This window comes from Dendronephthya gigantea, unplaced genomic scaffold, assembly GCF_004324835.1.
Source record: "Dendronephthya gigantea isolate DGI-Jeju-01 unplaced genomic scaffold, DenGig_1.0 000019F, whole genome shotgun sequence".
NCBI lineage: Eukaryota > Metazoa > Cnidaria > Anthozoa > Malacalcyonacea > Nephtheidae > Dendronephthya > Dendronephthya gigantea.
The window spans coordinates 1,505,445-1,525,603 of record NW_021163029.1 but is presented as its reverse complement, the minus strand read 5'-3'; the positions used below and the strand labels follow the sequence as shown (position 1 = coordinate 1,525,603).

Genomic DNA, 20,159 nt, shown 5'->3' with positions numbered 1-20,159 from the left:
CACCTCGGGACCAAAAATGATGATCATAGTCTTACTAAGGATGTTGGTCATTCAATGGATTATCAAAATCCTTCCTTTCAGGCAAATTGAGTGGTGATTGATTTAATATTTATGATCGATGAACCAAGAGTGATAATTGTCTTATGGATGTAATAGACATATGTATCAGTCATCTTTTCATTTATGTTGATATTATACTCAAAAATACTTAAAATAATCAAAATACTCAATGTCTGCCTTATCAAAATTTTCAGCATATTGTGAGACCCGCCGAGAGCCACTGAACAATTTATAATCAGCTATCTCTGATATATTCATACAAGGAAATAGTTGGAATTCAAAGTGTAATAGTAATATTTTCAAAGAGATTTTCAAAGTTCGCATTCTTCAAACCTTGGGTACCAGGTTGAAATATGACTAACAGGGTGTGCAAGACTTGAGGAGGACGGACTGAGGAGGCCAAGATAATGACGTAATTCCTATAGGCAATTTATATTAATGCACTTTTCTCAAAAGTCTTCTTTACAAGGGCCGTTCCGAGGTCTATCGGGGGGGGGAGGAGGGGGTGGCTTTGCCCCAGACGAAGTCCAATAAAGCAATAGAGCGATATAATGGAAGTAGAGTAAAACTTGGCTTTGCTGGAAAAATTGTCATTTGGAGTAAAACCTTTCCACGCCTGTAGCAGTAAGCCAGACTAATTGTGAAAACAGCGAATTTCTTTAAGAAATGAATAGTTATAATAACTTATAATTTGCAAAGCTGCCAAAGCATGACTAAATCGTCGGTTGGGCTACGCCACACTGCTGATGAAAGTGTTAAACATTTTATTATATCAGAACTAACTCACCTATTTCAATTACAAAGCTCTTATATACCTAGTCTAAATTAACATAAGTTTAATTATGATAACTAATCATGCTACTGCCAACAACTTTGTCGCCAAATTTCTATGATGATAAGGAAATATAGCTCAGTGAGCCAGAGAAAAATGCTCTGCGCAGAGGACGAAAGAGGCAAAGTGCACAGGAAGTCTGGAACCCACTTTCCGTTTCGTCATTTTGGCGCAAGATGGCGGACTCTAGTTCATCAAAGTTGGCCGAACAGGTATAAATTATTGCCCTTTTCTACCTCACTTATCGACGCAAATCAAGTGAAAAAATTTGAAGTTGGCGAACGTTACTATAATCGTCGTATAACAACAATTTTTGCTTGTTTCTAGGCTTATTCGGACGAAATTTCATTCAAATCGAATATGCTTTTCCCCATGCCCCTGGAAGAAAACGAAAATTTAGACTCGTTAAATGATGAAACGTTTGGCTCAGGATCATTCGGTTTGTTTATAATGATATTTTTTATTTTATAATAAAAATTTCTTGTCCAGATAAACAGCCGATAATTTTTGTACAGTTATACTGTACCAAACTATATGTACTTTTAATCATATATCCAGGTTTGAAAACGTGTTTCTGTTCTATCCCATTCATGTCATTTATTCTTATCTCTTTACTTCAGCTTTTATCCGTATTTCATATTCTTATCCCTATTTTAGCATGTTATTCCATTTCTGATTTTTATCCCTTCACCTGACTGACCTGAGTTTTATCTTCATTTTCCATTTCTTTCAGTTTTTCTTTTATGACTCACTTTTAGTGCTTCATTCTGATCCATAATGTTTCTTTTTAAAAAATGCTAGGTTAAAGCAAAAAAAAATGTTTAATTATGAATGCTACAAGGCCAGTTGCTTCTTCAGTATGTGATATTTCTATCACGAAAGGATAAGATTGTTTATGTGACTAAATATGCCTTCTTAGTTCTTCAAATACTTCATCCCAATGATAATCTCTACAATGAATGTAAGATTATTTGCGAGTACCATATAATCATGCTTTGTTATGGCTTTATAGATAGTGAATGGGTAGATTCAGATAAACCTGATAAGATGGTTGATGAATTTGAGCAATGGAAGAAGCAGCAAAAGGCAATATCTAAGAAGGGTATCCCACTTGATGAGGCACCCTTGCAGATTCCAAGTGAGGTTGGTAATCATTCATTATTTTACTAGCAGACACTAGCCATTAAACTTTGCCAAATTTGTAGAATACAACACCTGTACTGCACTATTTGTACACTCTTTTTGTTAATGAGACTTTTGACTTTTGAATTTTGTGCATGCATAAGATTGAACAATTTACCTATAACATAGTACACATCAAATGTCCTTAATTGTCATCAAGGAAACACTTAGTAACACTTATGTCACAACCAGACCTGCTAGTAATTTCATTGCAACATTTTCCTGTTATGCTTCAGCTTGGCTACCTTATGGTTGTTATTAATTTCTTTATTGTTCCACAGGAAAAAATGGCACAAGCTATTTCAAAATTGGATAATCTTGGCATCGCAACTCCCAAACTGGTAAAGCTTTTGTTCATTTATCCACTTCCATACATCCAGTCAACCAACCACCACTGAGGGCTAATTGCTTTTATCCATTTTATCTAGGAGCAAGAAGACCCTCTCCCAAATGCTCATGCTATAGAGGCTTTATGGCCCACCTCACCAAAACATAGTAGCAACATTGTTTCACCTGACCACTCACCTTACCACATGACTGATTTGGTGAGAACATTTTGTAAACTGTGATTATTGTGTTTACAGATCTCAGTAGAGAATACATTATTCCAGTTAAGTACTTATTTGCAACAGCACTATATACTGTACAAATTGAGAGCGCAGCAAGTTGATGGTTTTGCAATTTTGCCAAACTTTACCTTTTCAGAATTTAATATCAAATCATGCATAATCCTAAAATTTAGTTAAAACTCATACCAAGGGTCTCTAAAATTACTTTTCCTAATATCTGCCAAGTTAGCAATAGGCAAAGTTCTTTTTTTCCTATTTATGATTTATACTTTTAAAGAAAAGGCTATGTACATACAACATGAAAAACTCACAATATAAACATTTGACTTCTCAAGCTTTCTCCAACTCACAATATCTGGGGATCACCTACAAGTGATGAAAAAATTTCCATTGACATGGACGAAAAGCTCGCAGATCACACGAAAAACTGTCTTGATCAAGAAGATAATAGAAAACCATTTTCCCCTGTTCTGGAGGTAATCACTGTTTGTGTTACAGTATACTGTATATAGTTTGGTAATAATTGCGTAAGGAAACTTGACAAGGAATGTCACCCAATTATATAAGTTCACAAGATGTGTCCCTTGTTTTGAAATTCGTCCCTAAGATAGCTATGCTATTTATTGCTAGTCAGACAAATTCCTTTGGCAGTCAGCAAGTGCGAGAGGTGTTCGAAAGGGTCTCATATATTCGTTCTTTTTATTATCTAGGACGAGGCCATAGTTTCGGCCCTTCCGAAGAGAATATCGAAGCCAATACGTGTGGAAGACGTAGAAAAGATGGGTTTTGGTCACCAGGTTAATCAGTTACCACCTCATCTCCGGCCGTTTGCGAATGGTGTACCCAAGGTCAGACCTCCTCCAGGATTCCCTCCAAATATGAACCCCCGGGTAAGATTTGCATGTTTCAGTTCTGTCAATCTGTTAATCATTAGGAAATGAAGTTTACGGAAAAGTTCTAGCAACAGCAGTTTTTCAAATTTTACTGCATAAAACCTGTACGACCTGCCTCGATTGCGATTAACCGTGAAGTACGTGTAGGGTGCAACGGCGGTTATTTATTCATTTCAGATTTGTGTTGTTTTTTATTGTTTACTATTCCCAGTTGGACACGTAAGATTGCCATTCAAGTCTTTTTAAATATTTTACATTTGCAGAACCGAGAATATCACGAACTCTGGTGTAGTATATATAGATTAATATATAGATGGTGTAGACTAAAATATATATGTAGAATTAAAATTTTTGTGACTACAATTATATATTCTCTTCCAGAGTCCATTTCCAATGCACCCACCCGGTCCCTATGGCCCCCCTCCTATTCCCGCAGTTCCTCAAAATGTTGCTCAGGCACAAGCTCAGGCGTTATACACAGCTATGATGAATCAAAGGATGCCTTTCCCCCAACCTTTCCCCCGCACACCGCCTTCTCAACCACCACACTTCCCGCGACCTGTTTATCACTCCGATCCAGGTATGTTCTTGTTTATTATCGCTTCATTTAATCATCTCTTCTTTTTAGAGTTTTTAAATTGTTCAACGGTTTATATTTGTATCCAACATAGGTCATTTAAGGCAGCGAGGTCCACCGATGCCAATACCTCACCAACACGGTCGCTTTATCACTCCCCAGCCACGAAACACCTGGAACAATCAGCGTGTTGGCCGTAACCAAGACAACCGTAGGCGTCAGCAAAATTTCTCGGAATCCCCTGGTTTGAAATACATCCCACAATACTACGTGAGCAGCGATGATGACGATGAGGGTGATAAAGGGACACTGATGACCGCTAAAGAGAAAGACTGGATAATTAGGATACAATTGATGCAATTGACAAGTGATAAACCAGAGTTGGATGACTATTATTTTCATGTAAGCTAATTTCGCCCTGTGATTTTGTGGTATTGTTTGTATAACTTGTTTTTTTCTCTTTCGGTATGCCATCCCACATGACGTCACAAATAGTGTTGTCGCAAGAAATAGGGCCTAAGTTTGTTTCGAGTTGCGATAGTAGCTATTACGGTTAATGCTATCGACCTAAACACAAAATATTCTGTTGCAGGGTTGTCTTTCATTGCAGGGTTACACGTAATATAATATAATTATGTTCTTGCTTAGACCTTTGAGAGACGTCGTTTGGCTAAAGAGAGATCTCAAAGTACAACTGGAGTGGAACTGGAAACAAACCATACTAATAAGGATATAAAGATGACTTTACCTCACGTCACTAAAGGCGATCACAACTACAAACCAAGTACGCATACTGCTTGTCAAACAGCTCCAACAAGATTTAAGTTATCACACAAACCACCAACAAAATTTCGTGTGATTTTTATAGTTCTGTGATTCGTGCGTTCCTACGAATTGTTAACCATACCTTTCTTTCATAGCCAAGTTTGAAGGATCTCTCGGTCAAGTTTCCGTCGGCTCTGTTTTTCATCCACGCGAGGTCGTTCAAGTTGGTGATTCAGGAAAGCCTAAAGGACCTGTAAGTATCTCTGCTATAACCTTTCACAGATTGAAATCGATTGTACACCTCGAATTCCACAGCATGTAATAACCTTAAAACTTTTGCACCAAATTTTTATTGTATCTTCAGCCTATTAAGATTATTCAAATGTAACCCTTAATAACGTGATGGATAGAGATTGGTTAAATTCTATGATGTGCTAACAATAGACCTGAAATAGTTAAGTTTTATTGGTTATTCCATGGTCACAATATCTGAAATGGGTTAATTTTCATGCAAGCTGAAAAGGTCTATTTAAGGAACTATCCTCAAAATAGCTTATTTAGATACAAAGTCTTATTCGTAAGTATGTGTGTTCACGTTAGTTAAATATCGCAGCAAATTTCGCTTATCATTTTGGAACGGATTTCCCTCATAAGGTCATCTAGATATACTTACTTTAATTGTATCTATATTAAACAACAATTCTCGTGTATAGGTTGGCTCTTTAAAAGAAACCAAAAAGAAATACCAATTGCTCTTAACAATTGAAAAGGTTGAGTATCTTAAATTTACATGTAATCTACATTTTGAGCTCGTTCTTTGTTTTCTGTATTGAACATTGAAATATCGATACATTGATATACATTGGAAATATCGTGGAAAGCTCCAGATAAAAGCTCCAATGCAAAAACTGAGAAATTACCCACGTTGACTGGATATCAAGTTTGCTTTTATTCCAACCAATCTCCTTCAGAATGCACTGTGCTGAAAAGCTCGAAGGTGCTTTCATTTACGCTAAAAGATCTCCAGCCTTCTACGAAGTACTTTGTGACGGTCTCGGCCAGAAATAGTAAGTTAGTAAAATAACAAATGGAGGTAATTTAAGAAAGGGTAATGTTGGCATGTATGCGCATATAATTCTTATGAAGCAATACCATTTTTTCCAGTGACCTATATTATGGCTAATAATGAATGTTTTCATTCGTGCAATGGTAAGAATATTTTCATGAGGTGAAAGATGGAATGTTCCATCATAGACAATCCAGAAGACATGTCTTCTGGATTGTCTATGGTTCCATTCAACGAAGAGAAGCCGAGATACCAAAAAAGATCAACTTAATGAATGATTTTTTTATTAAGTAAACATATTGCAAATGATACATAGTATATGCACAATTAGAACTTAGTGAAATTTAGTGAAACCAACCGTGCACGGTCAGTAAAATGGAAATTTTTATTTAATTCCACGTGATCAAAAACAACCAATTGAAAGACATTATATTAATAACGTGTTATATAAACTATATTATTTAATTCAGTTTCCATGCAACTATATAATTATTCTGATTTTTATTCATACTGTTATTCTATTTTTAGAACCTGTGAATCCTCTCACAACTTCCTACTACACTCTCACCTTAAACATCGTCAGGCCAGCCCAATATATTCGGTACGTTTTTATGCTATTCATAGAATTAGATGATTTAGAGTTTTCGCTATGAATGCGCAAAAGTGGGACTAGGATATTTAAACAGGCATCGGCTATATACATTACAGCAATTGAGAATGCATGCAGAAAAAGAGAAAACAGCATGAGCTCTTAATCTAAATTTAGACAAGTGATGGTCATCGTTCAAAAAGCCACAGGCAGTCCACCGAGGAGCGAAAATATTAAAACAAGCAAACTCAGACCGTTTCAGACGAATACTCAAGATCCTTATATCACGGCTTATTTGAAAACCGATGAGCTTCCTTCAATGTTTGTGATCGGCGATGGCAAGAGTTATAGTTCGGACACAGAAAACTATTTCAACCAGCATTTAACAGCTAATTCCAGTTATATCGTGTTCATGAGATATTTTGAAAGTCAGGTAAATAACCCAGAGATTAATCTTAACATTTTAATTGATGAAATCAATAAAGCTGCTGTTAAATTAAATCATTGCAATGCAATGAGAAAATATTTCTTGTACACCGAAGTAATGAACAAATATATGAGATTATTATACTGGGTATTTCTTATATTTTTATATTATCGAGGATTCGTACTACTCCACAGAATGGAGCAGCAGTTTTAAAACAATAGGAAATGCGCCAGGTAAAAAATATCATATTTTTAAATTCAAGTTTATTATTTTACTTTAAAGTTTAGACATCAGTTGTTCATGACTTCATCAACTGCGTGTACCTACATGCAGACAAGATAATCTTTCTTGAAATTTGTTTCTAGTTTGTGCGCACAGTAAGAATTCTGAACTGTTTACCGTGGACAAAACCCGTCTGTATCTTCTTATACCGCTGGTTATTTTGGCCTTATGTTTCCTGCTTTCGATGGGCGTTATCATTTACCAACGTCGTCTTATTCGGAATAACGCAAGAGAAGTCAGCCAGATGAAAAATTTCGGTAGGCATAGAATTTTTGTCAAACTAAACTAAATTGAGTTGATTTCATAGCGATATTCTAATGAGAAAACACAAAACATATGTACAGAATAATTATGATGGAAGCAACCCTGCATGTATCGGGAACTAATAATGCTGCTGCATGCATGTGATACTAAAAATCCTCGAAATTCTAAAAAGAGTTACTGAATCTTGGCAGAATATATTTGAATTTTTTTCCGGAATTTTTTTACTGCCCCAGCCCAGTTACTTAAAAACCCTGCGTGTGGGCCTGTTCATTAGTCGTTTTTATATCTAAAAATGTTAGTAGAAGGAGCCTAGTAGAAGGTAAGTATAAAGAAGAGAGACTAGCTTGGACGTTTTCCTAGATTGGAAATCTCCAATACTGAGTTCGATGAAATGTTTTCCACATTCTGGGCGTGTCAGGGGTGGATCCAGCACTAGTGCACTAATTTGCATGACACAAGAAAACTGCTAAAAATAACCACTTTGTTTGTAATGCAAATTTGTGCACTAGTGCTGGATCCACCCCTGGGGCGTGTAGTTCAGTATGCAAGTAGAGGGGAGAGAGGAGAGGGCAAGAGGGAGAGAGAGAGATTAGAACAGCTAGTCTATGAAAAGAGATATTGGGAGCTAGAACGGTATACAACTACAACCATTGTACAAGTTTTACTGTTCGTTTCGTTCCAAAAGGTCGACAAAACAACAAGTACAATCTAGAAGCTCGAAATGATGCAAACATAAATGAAGAGAGGGTGTATGAAACACCAGTTGATGTCACTGGAATTGAGTGAAATGAGGCTGCACTTGAGACAACCCGGGACGAGGTTACATCGACCTACATGGCGTTGAAGGGCAACAAAGAACCAGCAAACGTTTATCAGGCGCTGCAGCACCTCGGGACCAAAAATGATGATCATAGTCTTACTAAGGATGTTGGTCATTCAATGGATTATCAAAATCCTTCCTTTCAGGCAAATTGAGTGGTGATTGATTTAATATTTATGATCGATGAACCAAGAGTGATAATTGTCTTATGGATGTAATAGACATATGTATCAGTCATCTTTTCATTTATGTTGATATTATACTCAAAAATACTTAAAATAATCAAAATACTCAATGTCTGCCTTATCAAAATTTTCAGCATATTGTGAGACCCGCCGAGAGCCACTGAACAATTTATAATCAGCTATCTCTGATATATTCATACAAGGAAATAGTTGGAATTCAAAGTGTAATAGTAATATTTTCAAAGAGATTTTCAAAGTTCGCATTCTTCAAACCTTGGGTACCAGGTTGAAATATGACTAACAGGGTGTGCAAGACTTGAGGAGGACGGACTGAGGAGGCCAAGATAATGACGTAATTCCTATAGGCAATTTATATTAATGCACTTTTCTCAAAAGTCTTCTTTACAAGGGCCGTTCCGAGGTCTATCGGGGGGGGAGGAGGGGTGGCTTTGCCCCAGACGAAGTCCAATAAAAGCAATAGAGCGATATAATGGAAGTAGAGTAAAACTTGGCTTTGCTGGAAAAATTGTCATTTGGAGTAAAACCTTTCCACGCCTGTAGCAGTAAGCCAGACTAATTGTGAAAACAGCGAATTTCTTTAAGAAATGAATAGTTATAATAACTTATAATTTGCAAAGCTGCCAAAGCATGACTAAATCGTCGGTTGGGCTACGCCACACTGCTGATGAAAGTGTTAAACATTTTATTATATCAGAACTAACTCACCTATTTCAATTACAAAGCTCTTATATACCTAGTCTAAATTAACATAAGTTTAATTATGATAACTAATCATGCTACTGCCAACAACTTTGTCGCCAAATTTCTATGATGATAAGGAAATATAGCTCAGTGAGCCAGAGAAAAATGCTCTGCGCAGAGGACGAAAGAGGCAAAGTGCACAGGAAGTCTGGAACCCACTTTCCGTTTCGTCATTTTGGCGCAAGATGGCGGACTCTAGTTCATCAAAGTTGGCCGAACAGGTATAAATTATTGCCCTTTTCTACCTCACTTATCGACGCAAATCAAGTGAAAAAATTTGAAGTTGGCGAACGTTACTATAATCGTCGTATAACAACAATTTTTGCTTGTTTCTAGGCTTATTCGGACGAAATTTCATTCAAATCGAATATGCTTTTCCCCATGCCCCTGGAAGAAAACGAAAATTTAGACTCGTTAAATGATGAAACGTTTGGCTCAGGATCATTCGGTTTGTTTATAATGATATTTTTTATTTTATAATAAAAATTTCTTGTCCAGATAAACAGCCGATAATTTTTGTACAGTTATACTGTACCAAACTATATGTACTTTTAATCATATATCCAGGTTTGAAAACGTGTTTCTGTTCTATCCCATTCATGTCATTTATTCTTATCTCTTTACTTCAGCTTTTATCCGTATTTCATATTCTTATCCCTATTTTAGCATGTTATTCCATTTCTGATTTTTATCCCTTCACCTGACTGACCTGAGTTTTATCTTCATTTTCCATTTCTTTCAGTTTTTCTTTTATGACTCACTTTTAGTGCTTCATTCTGATCCATAATGTTTCTTTTTAAAAAATGCTAGGTTAAAGCAAAAAAAAATGTTTAATTATGAATGCTACAAGGCCAGTTGCTTCTTCAGTATGTGATATTTCTATCACGAAAGGATAAGATTGTTTATGTGACTAAATATGCCTTCTTAGTTCTTCAAATACTTCATCCCAATGATAATCTCTACAATGAATGTAAGATTATTTGCGAGTACCATATAATCATGCTTTGTTATGGCTTTATAGATAGTGAATGGGTAGATTCAGATAAACCTGATAAGATGGTTGATGAATTTGAGCAATGGAAGAAGCAGCAAAAGGCAATATCTAAGAAGGGTATCCCACTTGATGAGGCACCCTTGCAGATTCCAAGTGAGGTTGGTAATCATTCATTATTTTACTAGCAGACACTAGCCATTAAACTTTGCCAAATTTGTAGAATACAACACCTGTACTGCACTATTTGTACACTCTTTTTGTTAATGAGACTTTTGACTTTTGAATTTTGTGCATGCATAAGATTGAACAATTTACCTATAACATAGTACACATCAAATGTCCTTAATTGTCATCAAGGAAACACTTAGTAACACTTATGTCACAACCAGACCTGCTAGTAATTTCATTGCAACATTTTCCTGTTATGCTTCAGCTTGGCTACCTTATGGTTGTTATTAATTTCTTTATTGTTCCACAGGAAAAAATGGCACAAGCTATTTCAAAATTGGATAATCTTGGCATCGCAACTCCCAAACTGGTAAAGCTTTTGTTCATTTATCCACTTCCATACATCCAGTCAACCAACCACCACTGAGGGCTAATTGCTTTTATCCATTTTATCTAGGAGCAAGAAGACCCTCTCCCAAATGCTCATGCTATAGAGGCTTTATGGCCCACCTCACCAAAACATAGTAGCAACATTGTTTCACCTGACCACTCACCTTACCACATGACTGATTTGGTGAGAACATTTTGTAAACTGTGATTATTGTGTTTACAGATCTCAGTAGAGAATACATTATTCCAGTTAAGTACTTATTTGCAACAGCACTATATACTGTACAAATTAGAGCGCAGCAAGTTGATGGTTTGCAATTTTGCCAAACTTTACCTTTTCAGAATTTAATATCAAATCATGCATAATCCTAAAATTTAGTTAAAACTCATACCAAGGGTCTCTAAAATTACTTTTCCTAATATCTGCCAAGTTAGCAATAGGCAAAGTTCTTTTTTTCCTATTTATGATTTATACTTTTAAAGAAAAGGCTATGTACATACAACATGAAAAACTCACAATATAAACATTTGACTTCTCAAGCTTTCTCCAACTCACAATATCTGGGGATCACCTACAAGTGATGAAAAAATTTCCATTGACATGGACGAAAAGCTCGCAGATCACACGAAAAACTGTCTTGATCAAGAAGATAATAGAAAACCATTTTCCCCTGTTCTGGAGGTAATCACTGTTTGTGTTACAGTATACTGTATATAGTTTGGTAATAATTGCGTAAGGAAACTTGACAAGGAATGTCACCCAATTATATAAGTTCACAAGATGTGTCCCTTGTTTTGAAATTCGTCCCTAAGATAGCTATGCTATTTATTGCTAGTCAGACAAATTCCTTTGGCAGTCAGCAAGTGCGAGAGGTGTTCGAAAGGGTCTCATATATTCGTTCTTTTTATTATCTAGGACGAGGCCATAGTTTCGGCCCTTCCGAAGAGAATATCGAAGCCAATACGTGTGGAAGACGTAGAAAAGATGGGTTTTGGTCACCAGGTTAATCAGTTACCACCTCATCTCCGGCCGTTTGCGAATGGTGTACCCAAGGTCAGACCTCCTCCAGGATTCCCTCCAAATATGAACCCCCGGGTAAGATTTGCATGTTTCAGTTCTGTCAATCTGTTAATCATTAGGAAATGAAGTTTACGGAAAAGTTCTAGCAACAGCAGTTTTTCAAATTTTACTGCATAAAACCTGTACGACCTGCCTCGATTGCGATTAACCGTGAAGTACGTGTAGGGTGCAACGGCGGTTATTTATTCATTTCAGATTTGTGTTGTTTTTTATTGTTTTATTCCCAGTTGGACACGTAAGATTGCCATTCAAGTCTTTTTAAATATTTTACATTTGCAGAACCGAGAATATCACGAACTCTGGTGTAGTATATATAGATTAATATATAGATGGTGTAGAATATATGTAGAATTAAAATTTTTGTGACTACAATTATATATTCTCTTCCAGAGTCCATTTCCAATGCACCCACCCGGTCCCTATGGCCCCCCTCCTATTCCCGCAGTTCCTCAAAATGTTGCTCAGGCACAAGCTCAGGCGTTATACACAGCTATGATGAATCAAAGGATGCCTTTCCCCCAACCTTTCCCCCGCACACCGCCTTCTCAACCACCACACTTCCCGCGACCTGTTTATCACTCCGATCCAGGTATGTTCTTGTTTATTATCGCTTCATTTAATCATCTCTTCTTTTTAGAGTTTTTAAATTGTTCAACGGTTTATATTTGTATCCAACATAGGTCATTTAAGGCAGCGAGGTCCACCGATGCCAATACCTCACCAACACGGTCGCTTTATCACTCCCCAGCCACGAAACACCTGGAACAATCAGCGTGTTGGCCGTAACCAAGACAACCGTAGGCGTCAGCAAAATTTCTCGGAATCCCCTGGTTTGAAATACATCCCACAATACTACGTGAGCAGCGATGATGACGATGAGGGTGATAAAGGGACACTGATGACCGCTAAAGAGAAAGACTGGATAATTAGGATACAATTGATGCAATTGACAAGTGATAAACCAGAGTTGGATGACTATTATTTTCATGTAAGCTAATTTCGCCCTGTGATTTTGTGTGGTATTGTTTGTATAACTTGTTTTTTTCTCTTTCGGTATGCCATCCCACATGACGTCACAAATAGTGTTGTCGCAAGAAATAGGGCCTAAGTTTGTTTCGAGTTGCGATAGTAGCTATTACGGTTAATGCTATCGACCTAAACACAAAATATTCTGTTGCAGGGTTGTCTTTCATTGCAGGGTTACACGTAATATAATATAATTATGTTCTTGCTTAGACCTTTGAGAGACGTCGTTTGGCTAAAGAGAGATCTCAAAGTACAACTGGAGTGGAACTGGAAACAAACCATACTAATAAGGATATAAAGATGACTTTACCTCACGTCACTAAAGGCGATCACAACTACAAACCAAGTACGCATACTGCTTGTCAAACAGCTCCAACAAGATTTAAGTTATCACACAAACCACCAACAAAATTTCGTGTGATTTTTATAGTTCTGTGATTCGTGCGTTCCTACGAATTGTTAACCATACCTTTCTTTCATAGCCAAGTTTGAAGGATCTCTCGGTCAAGTTTCCGTCGGCTCTGTTTTTCATCCACGCGAGGTCGTTCAAGTTGGTGATTCAGGAAAGCCTAAAGGACCTGTAAGTATCTCTGCTATAACCTTTCACAGATTGAAATCGATTGTACACCTCGAATTCCACAGCATGTAATAACCTTAAAACTTTTGCACCAAATTTTTATTGTATCTTCAGCCTATTAAGATTATTCAAATGTAACCCTTAATAACGTGATGGATAGAGATTGGTTAAATTCTATGATGTGCTAACAATAGACCTGAAATAGTTAAGTTTTATTGGTTATTCCATGGTCACAATATCTGAAATGGGTTAATTTTCATGCAAGCTGAAAAGGTCTATTTAAGGAACTATCCTCAAAATAGCTTATTTAGATACAAAGTCTTATTCGTAAGTATGTGTGTTCACGTTAGTTAAATATCGCAGCAAATTTCGCTTATCATTTTGGAACGGATTTCCCTCATAAGGTCATCTAGATATACTTACTTTAATTGTATCTATATTAAACAACAATTCTCGTGTATAGGTTGGCTCTTTAAAAGAAACCAAAAAGAAATACCAATTGCTCTTAACAATTGAAAAGGTTGAGTATCTTAAATTTACATGTAATCTACATTTTGAGCTCGTTCTTTGTTTTCTGTATTGAACCCGAAATAAATGAGTAAGGTGAAACGATAACTTCGCTTTATGACTCTACCTGTACTGAACCTGAGCTGCAATATAGGTGTTTTGCCTGCGCGGTTCCTACTTCTCTCAAAAACTTATTGTTGTGATCAGCTTCATCCAATCATACCCTATTGTCTCAGAGTTGCAGAACACACGGGTACCACGTCACTTGAATTTACCGAAAAAACAAATATTACGTACATCGTGTTGGTTGGCACTTGACGTGACTTCATTTTTAGGAGGTTTTCAAAACTTGAAATCTTGTTCGGAGGAAGTTTGAACTCTTTTTGCCTCTCTGCATTGTCTGTAGATTATAGCGTTCCAGTCTTGCAGAGGTCACTGTATAATTACGTGTTCACCCACAGTTAAAGGTGTTTCATTGTCACTCTAGGGCTTTGATCAAATTCTACCAATAGAGGACTTAGAACGCATGGTTCTTCAAGTACCACAAGACGTCAGGTAAGACTTGGCCAAAAACGTTAATCTTATCTCGTATTAGAGTAAATACCAAGGCATAGAGGATATAATTATTGCTACATGCAAGTACAATTTTTACAGTTTTTACAAAATATTATCGTAATTTTTTTATCATAAATCTGCTCGTTTAGACCACAGTTGCGTGAGAGACGTGAAAGATTGTGCCAACGTTGCTTTGACTTGGTGAATTTAACGCCATCAAAAGACTCTAATAAGAAGTAAGTCAATTTTATTGCCGCAAGTTTTTGTTAGCAAACCGTTGTAAACCTTGTGGAGCTGGAACCTAGTAGGTAACACTCGGCTAAATCGTTCATATGGTGACCTGGCGACAGTGATTCTGTGCTGCTTGGCATCTTTTCCACTGATGTTTTATTTTTTTCCCACTGCTCTTATCTGGCCTAGCACAACGATATATACTTGATCTGTTGGACGTCTACATGCCTAAGCGAAACCTCAGATTATCTTAGTAGTTCCAACTTATAATTTGGAAACTTATGGTAGACGGTCGTTTACGGTTTCTGCACCAACATTGTGGAACAGTCTACCTCTGAATATAAGACTATGCGACTCTATATAGACTCCTTTAAACGCGATCTGAAAACACACTTGTTTCGACGTGCATATGAAGACTATATATCAAGATAATTTTATGAATTTTAGGAAGATTTTATTGTGTTAATTTTAGAAATTTGTAAATTATTAAATTATTGTAGACCGTACTTTGTAAAGCGCATCTGGACATTTATGGAAAATGCGCTATATAAGAACTAGATATTTTAAAACACCAGTATGATTCTCGCTCGCTTCTCGGAATCATGCAATGTCATTATTATATTGTTTTTTCTTTTGCTTGTTAGATACGATGATGATACGTTAATACAAATGCTCTCAGTGAGAAAAGGAAGACGATTTCTCAGCAAAATACTCCGTCTTGTCAGAGAGGCAAGTGTCTGGTCAAACTCCGAAGTCACTTGACATGCTGCATTTGACGAACGTTATCGGCTTATATCTGATATTGTATGGCGATTGCTAGAGTATTGAAGAGATAGATTAGGTGGGGAAGTTGGAGTGTACACCCTCTAGCCTATAGGTGGGGGAGTGCAAATTAGGGTACCAGATGAAGAATGGCCAGGTCGAGAATTAAAAAGAAAAATCAGTACGCAGTTATTATTCAATTCTCTATAGAAGTGTTCCATGACATAAAACTAGATACTAAAACGCGACTGAGCTAAAAGCCAAGTTGACTTACCTGTCTTTGACTGGAGAATTTTAGCATTATTTTGAATTAGTTCCCTCGTTAACTCTGATGTAACTGTGTTTACTGTGTAATATTCCTTAGAACCAAAGAAATGAGATTGCTCTTGCGATCACAAGAAATCTACGGGTATTTGCGAAAAAAAATGTTCATCAAGAAGAAACAGACAGCTTATGTGATGGTGTTTCAGACGTGATCAGGTCGTCACCTGACAGAATCATCGAACATCATCACAATGTTGTTGGCAACGACAATTCCGTCATACATTTATTCTCTAGTAGGGTATGAAAGTTCATCTGTTTTAAGAATCAATCTAGCCAGTATAAATCATTTTAGTCACTGGAGACCTAAGAAAGAGCAGCTTATAACTGATAGGTTACCAAACTAAATAATTGTGTTCAGTCCAGCGCATGATGGTGTAAAATGCTGCGTATGATGTAGTAAGAGCGGGCGCGGGGCTAAGATCCTCTATATGGGAAATGTAAATCTGCATGTTCAAAACTATAGGCCCACATAGACCGGACGCGGTGCGGCAACGCGACGCAAATTTTCAGTTTTTAGAAGCACATAAATTAATTTCTGGAAGCAAAAATTGGAATCTATGGACGCCAGAGCAGTCAAAATGTATTATCGTTAAGAATACTATCGTTAAGAATACTATCGTTAAGAATCTACAAGAATATAATGATAGTTCAAAATTTATTTGCTTTTGAAAAATGAAAAACTTTGAAAAATCGCGCCGCGTTGCCAAATCGCGTCCGGTCTGTGTGAGCCTTAAAACTCTAAAGGACAAAGTGGGTCGTACGAGCAAAGTTGAATTTCCCAAAACGATAACATTTTGGCTGTTGCATTGACTTCTTAGTAGCAATAATTCTTTTCAACCCTTTGGAAAGAGCATTTTCTAACCTGATCTCTCTATTTTTATAGTTCACGTTAAGAATTCTTACCATTTTGTTAAAAACATTGTCTGAACTTTCAAAAAATATTGGCGAAAACAGTTTACAAATACAAACAGTGTGGTAAGTTATTCACTATGGGGTATTTGAAGAAAAACTGGATAGCGCTATCTACCGGATAGCGATATTTCAACCGTTTTAACATGCTTGAAAAGCAATCAATTAGAGTTTTGGAGCTAAAAGTTATGAGAGAGATACTGCAATTTAAGAATACTTTGGTTCAATCTGGGTTATGCCGAACAACGGGTATTTTTTTATTTAAAAAACCGGTGGATAGTGGTATCCGGCTTTCACACAACCGTTCCCAGACAAGATAGTTAGTATGCGAATTTCACTTCATCGGCGCTATTTCAAAGAGCAGTTGTACACATAGCTAGTAGGTAAAGTGTGAAAAGTTACTCCATCGAGCGACCATACCGTTTATTCACATGCATCTTGCCTGGCCTTGTTTTGTGTCGAATGCCCACTCGTGTTTCATGCTGGACCCAAAAAATGTGAAGAAACAAATTCGTTCATGAAAACGTGGAATATCATTTTTATCTGCCCTGTGAAATTTTATCTTAGAAACGAGGCCATTCGATGAAAGAGTATAATCGATAAGTTCTATTTGAGATATATTTACCTCTATTTTCCAAGTCCTGGGTGAAGTCAGTATTAAGAGACCCACCGATACAATCGCAAACCTTGGTCTTGAGCTATGTACGGACAGTATGGGGCAACATTTAGTTAACGAGTGGTATATATTTTATCTTTTTTTTCAAGGCTTTCGTTTCTTTCTGTTGTCTGTCAAGATTTTGTTTCGTCTTCTCCAAAAGTATTGATTAAGAATTACACCGATGTTCAAAATATTGTTGATATATTGTCGAATAATGTTGATGATGATAAATTGTTGGTGATTCGAGAACATTTCCGGTTAGTCAGAATTTTTTTTTTGCTGAATCTTTTTTTATCTCAATGATAAGTGATGTATTGTATTTTTTTAATATTTCATATTTTCAGGCTTCTTGAAAATGCTGATATTCGTTCACCCCAGAGATAACTACTGTTTGAGAAGTGAATTTAAATTTGGTAACTCGATATATTGTATATATTTATGTGAATACTTTTGTGCGTTATTTTGTGTGATGTTCGTCCCACGATGAATTACCATTTCGTTGATAGCAATGCAATCTTAGATAATTGTAATGTTCTGTGATCCCCACGGAACGCATGATTGTTCTAAGGTAGACCTTACAAAACACAAAAATGTTAGATTTTGAAAGGAATTTGGGTGTTAATTCAAACGGTGAACTCTAAGGGAACTGGAAAGATATAATTACTGCCATCTTTGAGGAAAGTGCCATCCACCTCTCTATTGTTCTCAGCTGTGCGGTTGCGATGGAGTGCATCAGAAATTCATTTTGAGTTCACTGAATCGCACCATTAATTGGGACAAAATCCAGCTAGTCGAACCACGAGTAAAAGGCCTGGAACTAGCGAAATGATGAAATCCCATTTTGCTTAAATCAATGAAGGGAATATCATTCTCTTAATGTCGTAACAGTCTTCAATGAAAGTTGTGGAAACTCTGTAATTATGCAGGAATGATCGGAGTTGTCTGCGGTTGTAAGTTTAAAAAGCAAAATATTGTTTTAAAAAGAAAAATTGATTTCTATTAGCAACTTGTTCCAGTTCTTTTCCGTGGTTTCAAGTCACATGGATTTTAAGCCTGGCTTTCATACAACATAATTTGTTGTAATTCGTTATTATTTGAAAACGGAATAACAACAAATTATATAACATATGAATTATGAAAAATTATGTTATCTGAGAACCAGCCTTTAATAATTTCGACGAACTTGAAACTCTCGTCGATTTTTAAAACGTGCTATTACATAACGTACTATTGCATACATGGCTAGTGCATAATTTATTACTATTTAAAAACTGACGGTGCTATTGATAAAATAATCTGAATATACTACACCACCTGACAATAATATAGAGATACAGTCAAAAACATTAGGGTGGTATTAAACAATTTATTCAAAATGTTTTTGTAACGGTTTTTGTGAGAAATTAAATAATGTTGCGTGAAAAGTACGCATACAAAGATACTTTGTAGTACTTTTGTGTTTTTATAAGTTGGAAAATAGTATCGCTAGTATGTCTGTGTTGTATAAATATTGGTCAAGGCACGCATTCTTTTTGGATCAACTATCAATGGTTTTTGTTACGTAGAAAAAAGTACCCCAGAAGTAGCAAATGCATGCAACGATTTGTTTATGATTCAAAAACCGACATTCGGATCCCACTGAAGTATGGCCAAACGCGCGCATAGAAATCTTTGAGCCTAGGACTAGCCTGGCTTCCTACAGTTTTCTGGGGACCCTGGGTAAATTGTCCCATCGCTCAGTCTAACCTGAGAGAGCCTACTAGGTCACAGTAGTTCCTTGAATTCCAAGGGCAAGGATCTTCAAAATGTCTGTGTGATGTCAGGTGATCTGGTTGTAAATGAATCTCGTACATACTGAAAATAATTACTACTATTGTCAAAAACTTCTAATGAACGCAGATGGTCTCGAGAGAGGAATCTAAAAAACCTTGGGTCATCCAAAATACCAGGAATTTTACGCAACTGCCCGAGAACATTTTCACGTATAATCAAAAAGTTGCACCGAAATCCGATTGAAATTATGATGAAGCGTTTTTAACAGCGACATCGTGCTTGATAATAATTGCCGCATTCATAGATTAAATATTAATGTTTTGATTGTCGGCGAGTGCTCTTTCTTGCAAATGATATCGACAGCGCTATTGGTACCTGAAAAATTAGCGTAATTACACGTCTAAGGAAAAGGCCCGGTTTATACTGTCAAAGTTCCTGTGTTCACAGTGAAAATTTGCATCGGTAAATCCGAAGTTTAAAATGTTCTGCAGCTAGTATCACGATGAAGTCACTAAGTGTTAACCAATTTTTTAGTTTGAATTTTTTTACCAAATACTTAGAAACTTAGGATTTGCCGTTTGAAATTAGGGGACAGTTGTATAAAAGATCTTTTAGCTGTAGTTTAAAAGGACAGAATTGGCCAATCAGAGTTGTGTATCTCTGAGTTAACTAGGATTTAACTATGCAAAATGTAAATTCTAGAGGTTTTTAAAGGGTCTTAATTTCGAGTGGAATCATACACAACTCAATTCAAGCCAGGAACAGTTGAGAAAAAATAGTCAACTATCGGTCCTGCGGCAGGTATCGAACCTACGCTTATGCGATGCCGATGCAGTGCTCTTGCCACTGAGCTACAGAGGTAGGCTGACTTGTTGTGTATGATTCCACTCGAAATTAAGACCCTTTAAAAACCTCTAGAAATTGACTACTT

General features: G+C 36.6%; 2 protein-coding genes across 3 annotated transcripts; both read left to right on the top strand.

The window, feature by feature from the left end:
* Positions 1-1,046: 1,046 nt before the first annotated feature.
* Positions 1,047-8,292, top strand: LOC114521046 (protein PAT1 homolog 1-like). The gene is made up of 18 exons (XM_028541433.1): positions 1,047-1,104; positions 1,220-1,331; positions 1,905-2,035; positions 2,356-2,415; positions 2,503-2,619; positions 2,979-3,119; positions 3,354-3,533; positions 3,918-4,116; positions 4,208-4,515; positions 4,762-4,897; positions 5,034-5,131; positions 5,592-5,704; positions 5,850-5,875; positions 6,473-6,545; positions 6,711-6,966; positions 7,136-7,193; positions 7,326-7,499; positions 8,192-8,292. Exons 1-18 carry the CDS (start codon positions 1,069-1,071, stop codon positions 8,290-8,292), a joined length of 2,319 nt encoding a protein of 772 aa, XP_028397234.1. The 5' UTR covers positions 1,047-1,068.
* Positions 8,293-9,436: 1,144 nt separating this feature from the next.
* LOC114521131 (protein PAT1 homolog 1-like) lies at positions 9,437-18,894 on the top strand. 2 transcript variants are annotated; one of them, XM_028541541.1, is made up of 19 exons: positions 9,437-9,494; positions 9,610-9,721; positions 10,295-10,425; positions 10,746-10,805; positions 10,893-11,009; positions 11,367-11,507; positions 11,742-11,921; positions 12,297-12,495; positions 12,587-12,894; positions 13,143-13,278; positions 13,415-13,512; positions 13,973-14,029; positions 14,504-14,571; positions 14,721-14,807; positions 15,447-15,531; positions 15,929-16,126; positions 16,772-16,863; positions 17,563-17,712; positions 17,800-18,894. In XM_028541541.1, exons 1-19 carry the CDS (start codon positions 9,459-9,461, stop codon positions 17,837-17,839), a joined length of 2,295 nt encoding a protein of 764 aa, XP_028397342.1. In that variant the 5' UTR covers positions 9,437-9,458; the 3' UTR covers positions 17,840-18,894. The 2 variants fall into 2 exon arrangements, with proteins under 2 accessions (XP_028397342.1, XP_028397344.1); XM_028541543.1 differs by lacking the exon at positions 13,973-14,029.
* Positions 18,895-20,159: the final 1,265 nt, after the last annotated feature.

What these genes read in the sequence shown, in the direction of transcription:
- LOC114521046 (XM_028541433.1), top strand. Translation starts at nt 1,069, where the DNA reads ATGGCGGACTCTAGTTCATCAAAGTTGGCCGAACAG. An exon ending in CAGGAAAGCCTAAAGGACCT is followed by an intron (nt 5,132 to 5,591) that starts GTAAGTATCTCT and finishes TCTCGTGTATAG; the next exon opens with GTTGGCTCTTTAAAAGAAAC. An exon ending in CTGTGCTGAAAAGCTCGAAG is followed by an intron (nt 5,876 to 6,472) that starts GTGCTTTCATTT and finishes TTCTATTTTTAG; the next exon opens with AACCTGTGAATCCTCTCACA.
- LOC114521131 (XM_028541541.1), top strand. Translation starts at nt 9,459, where the DNA reads ATGGCGGACTCTAGTTCATCAAAGTTGGCCGAACAG. An exon ending in CATTTTCCCCTGTTCTGGAG is followed by an intron (nt 11,508 to 11,741) that starts GTAATCACTGTT and finishes TTTATTATCTAG; the next exon opens with GACGAGGCCATAGTTTCGGC. An exon ending in CGATCACAACTACAAACCAA is followed by an intron (nt 13,279 to 13,414) that starts GTACGCATACTG and finishes TTTCTTTCATAG; the next exon opens with CCAAGTTTGAAGGATCTCTC.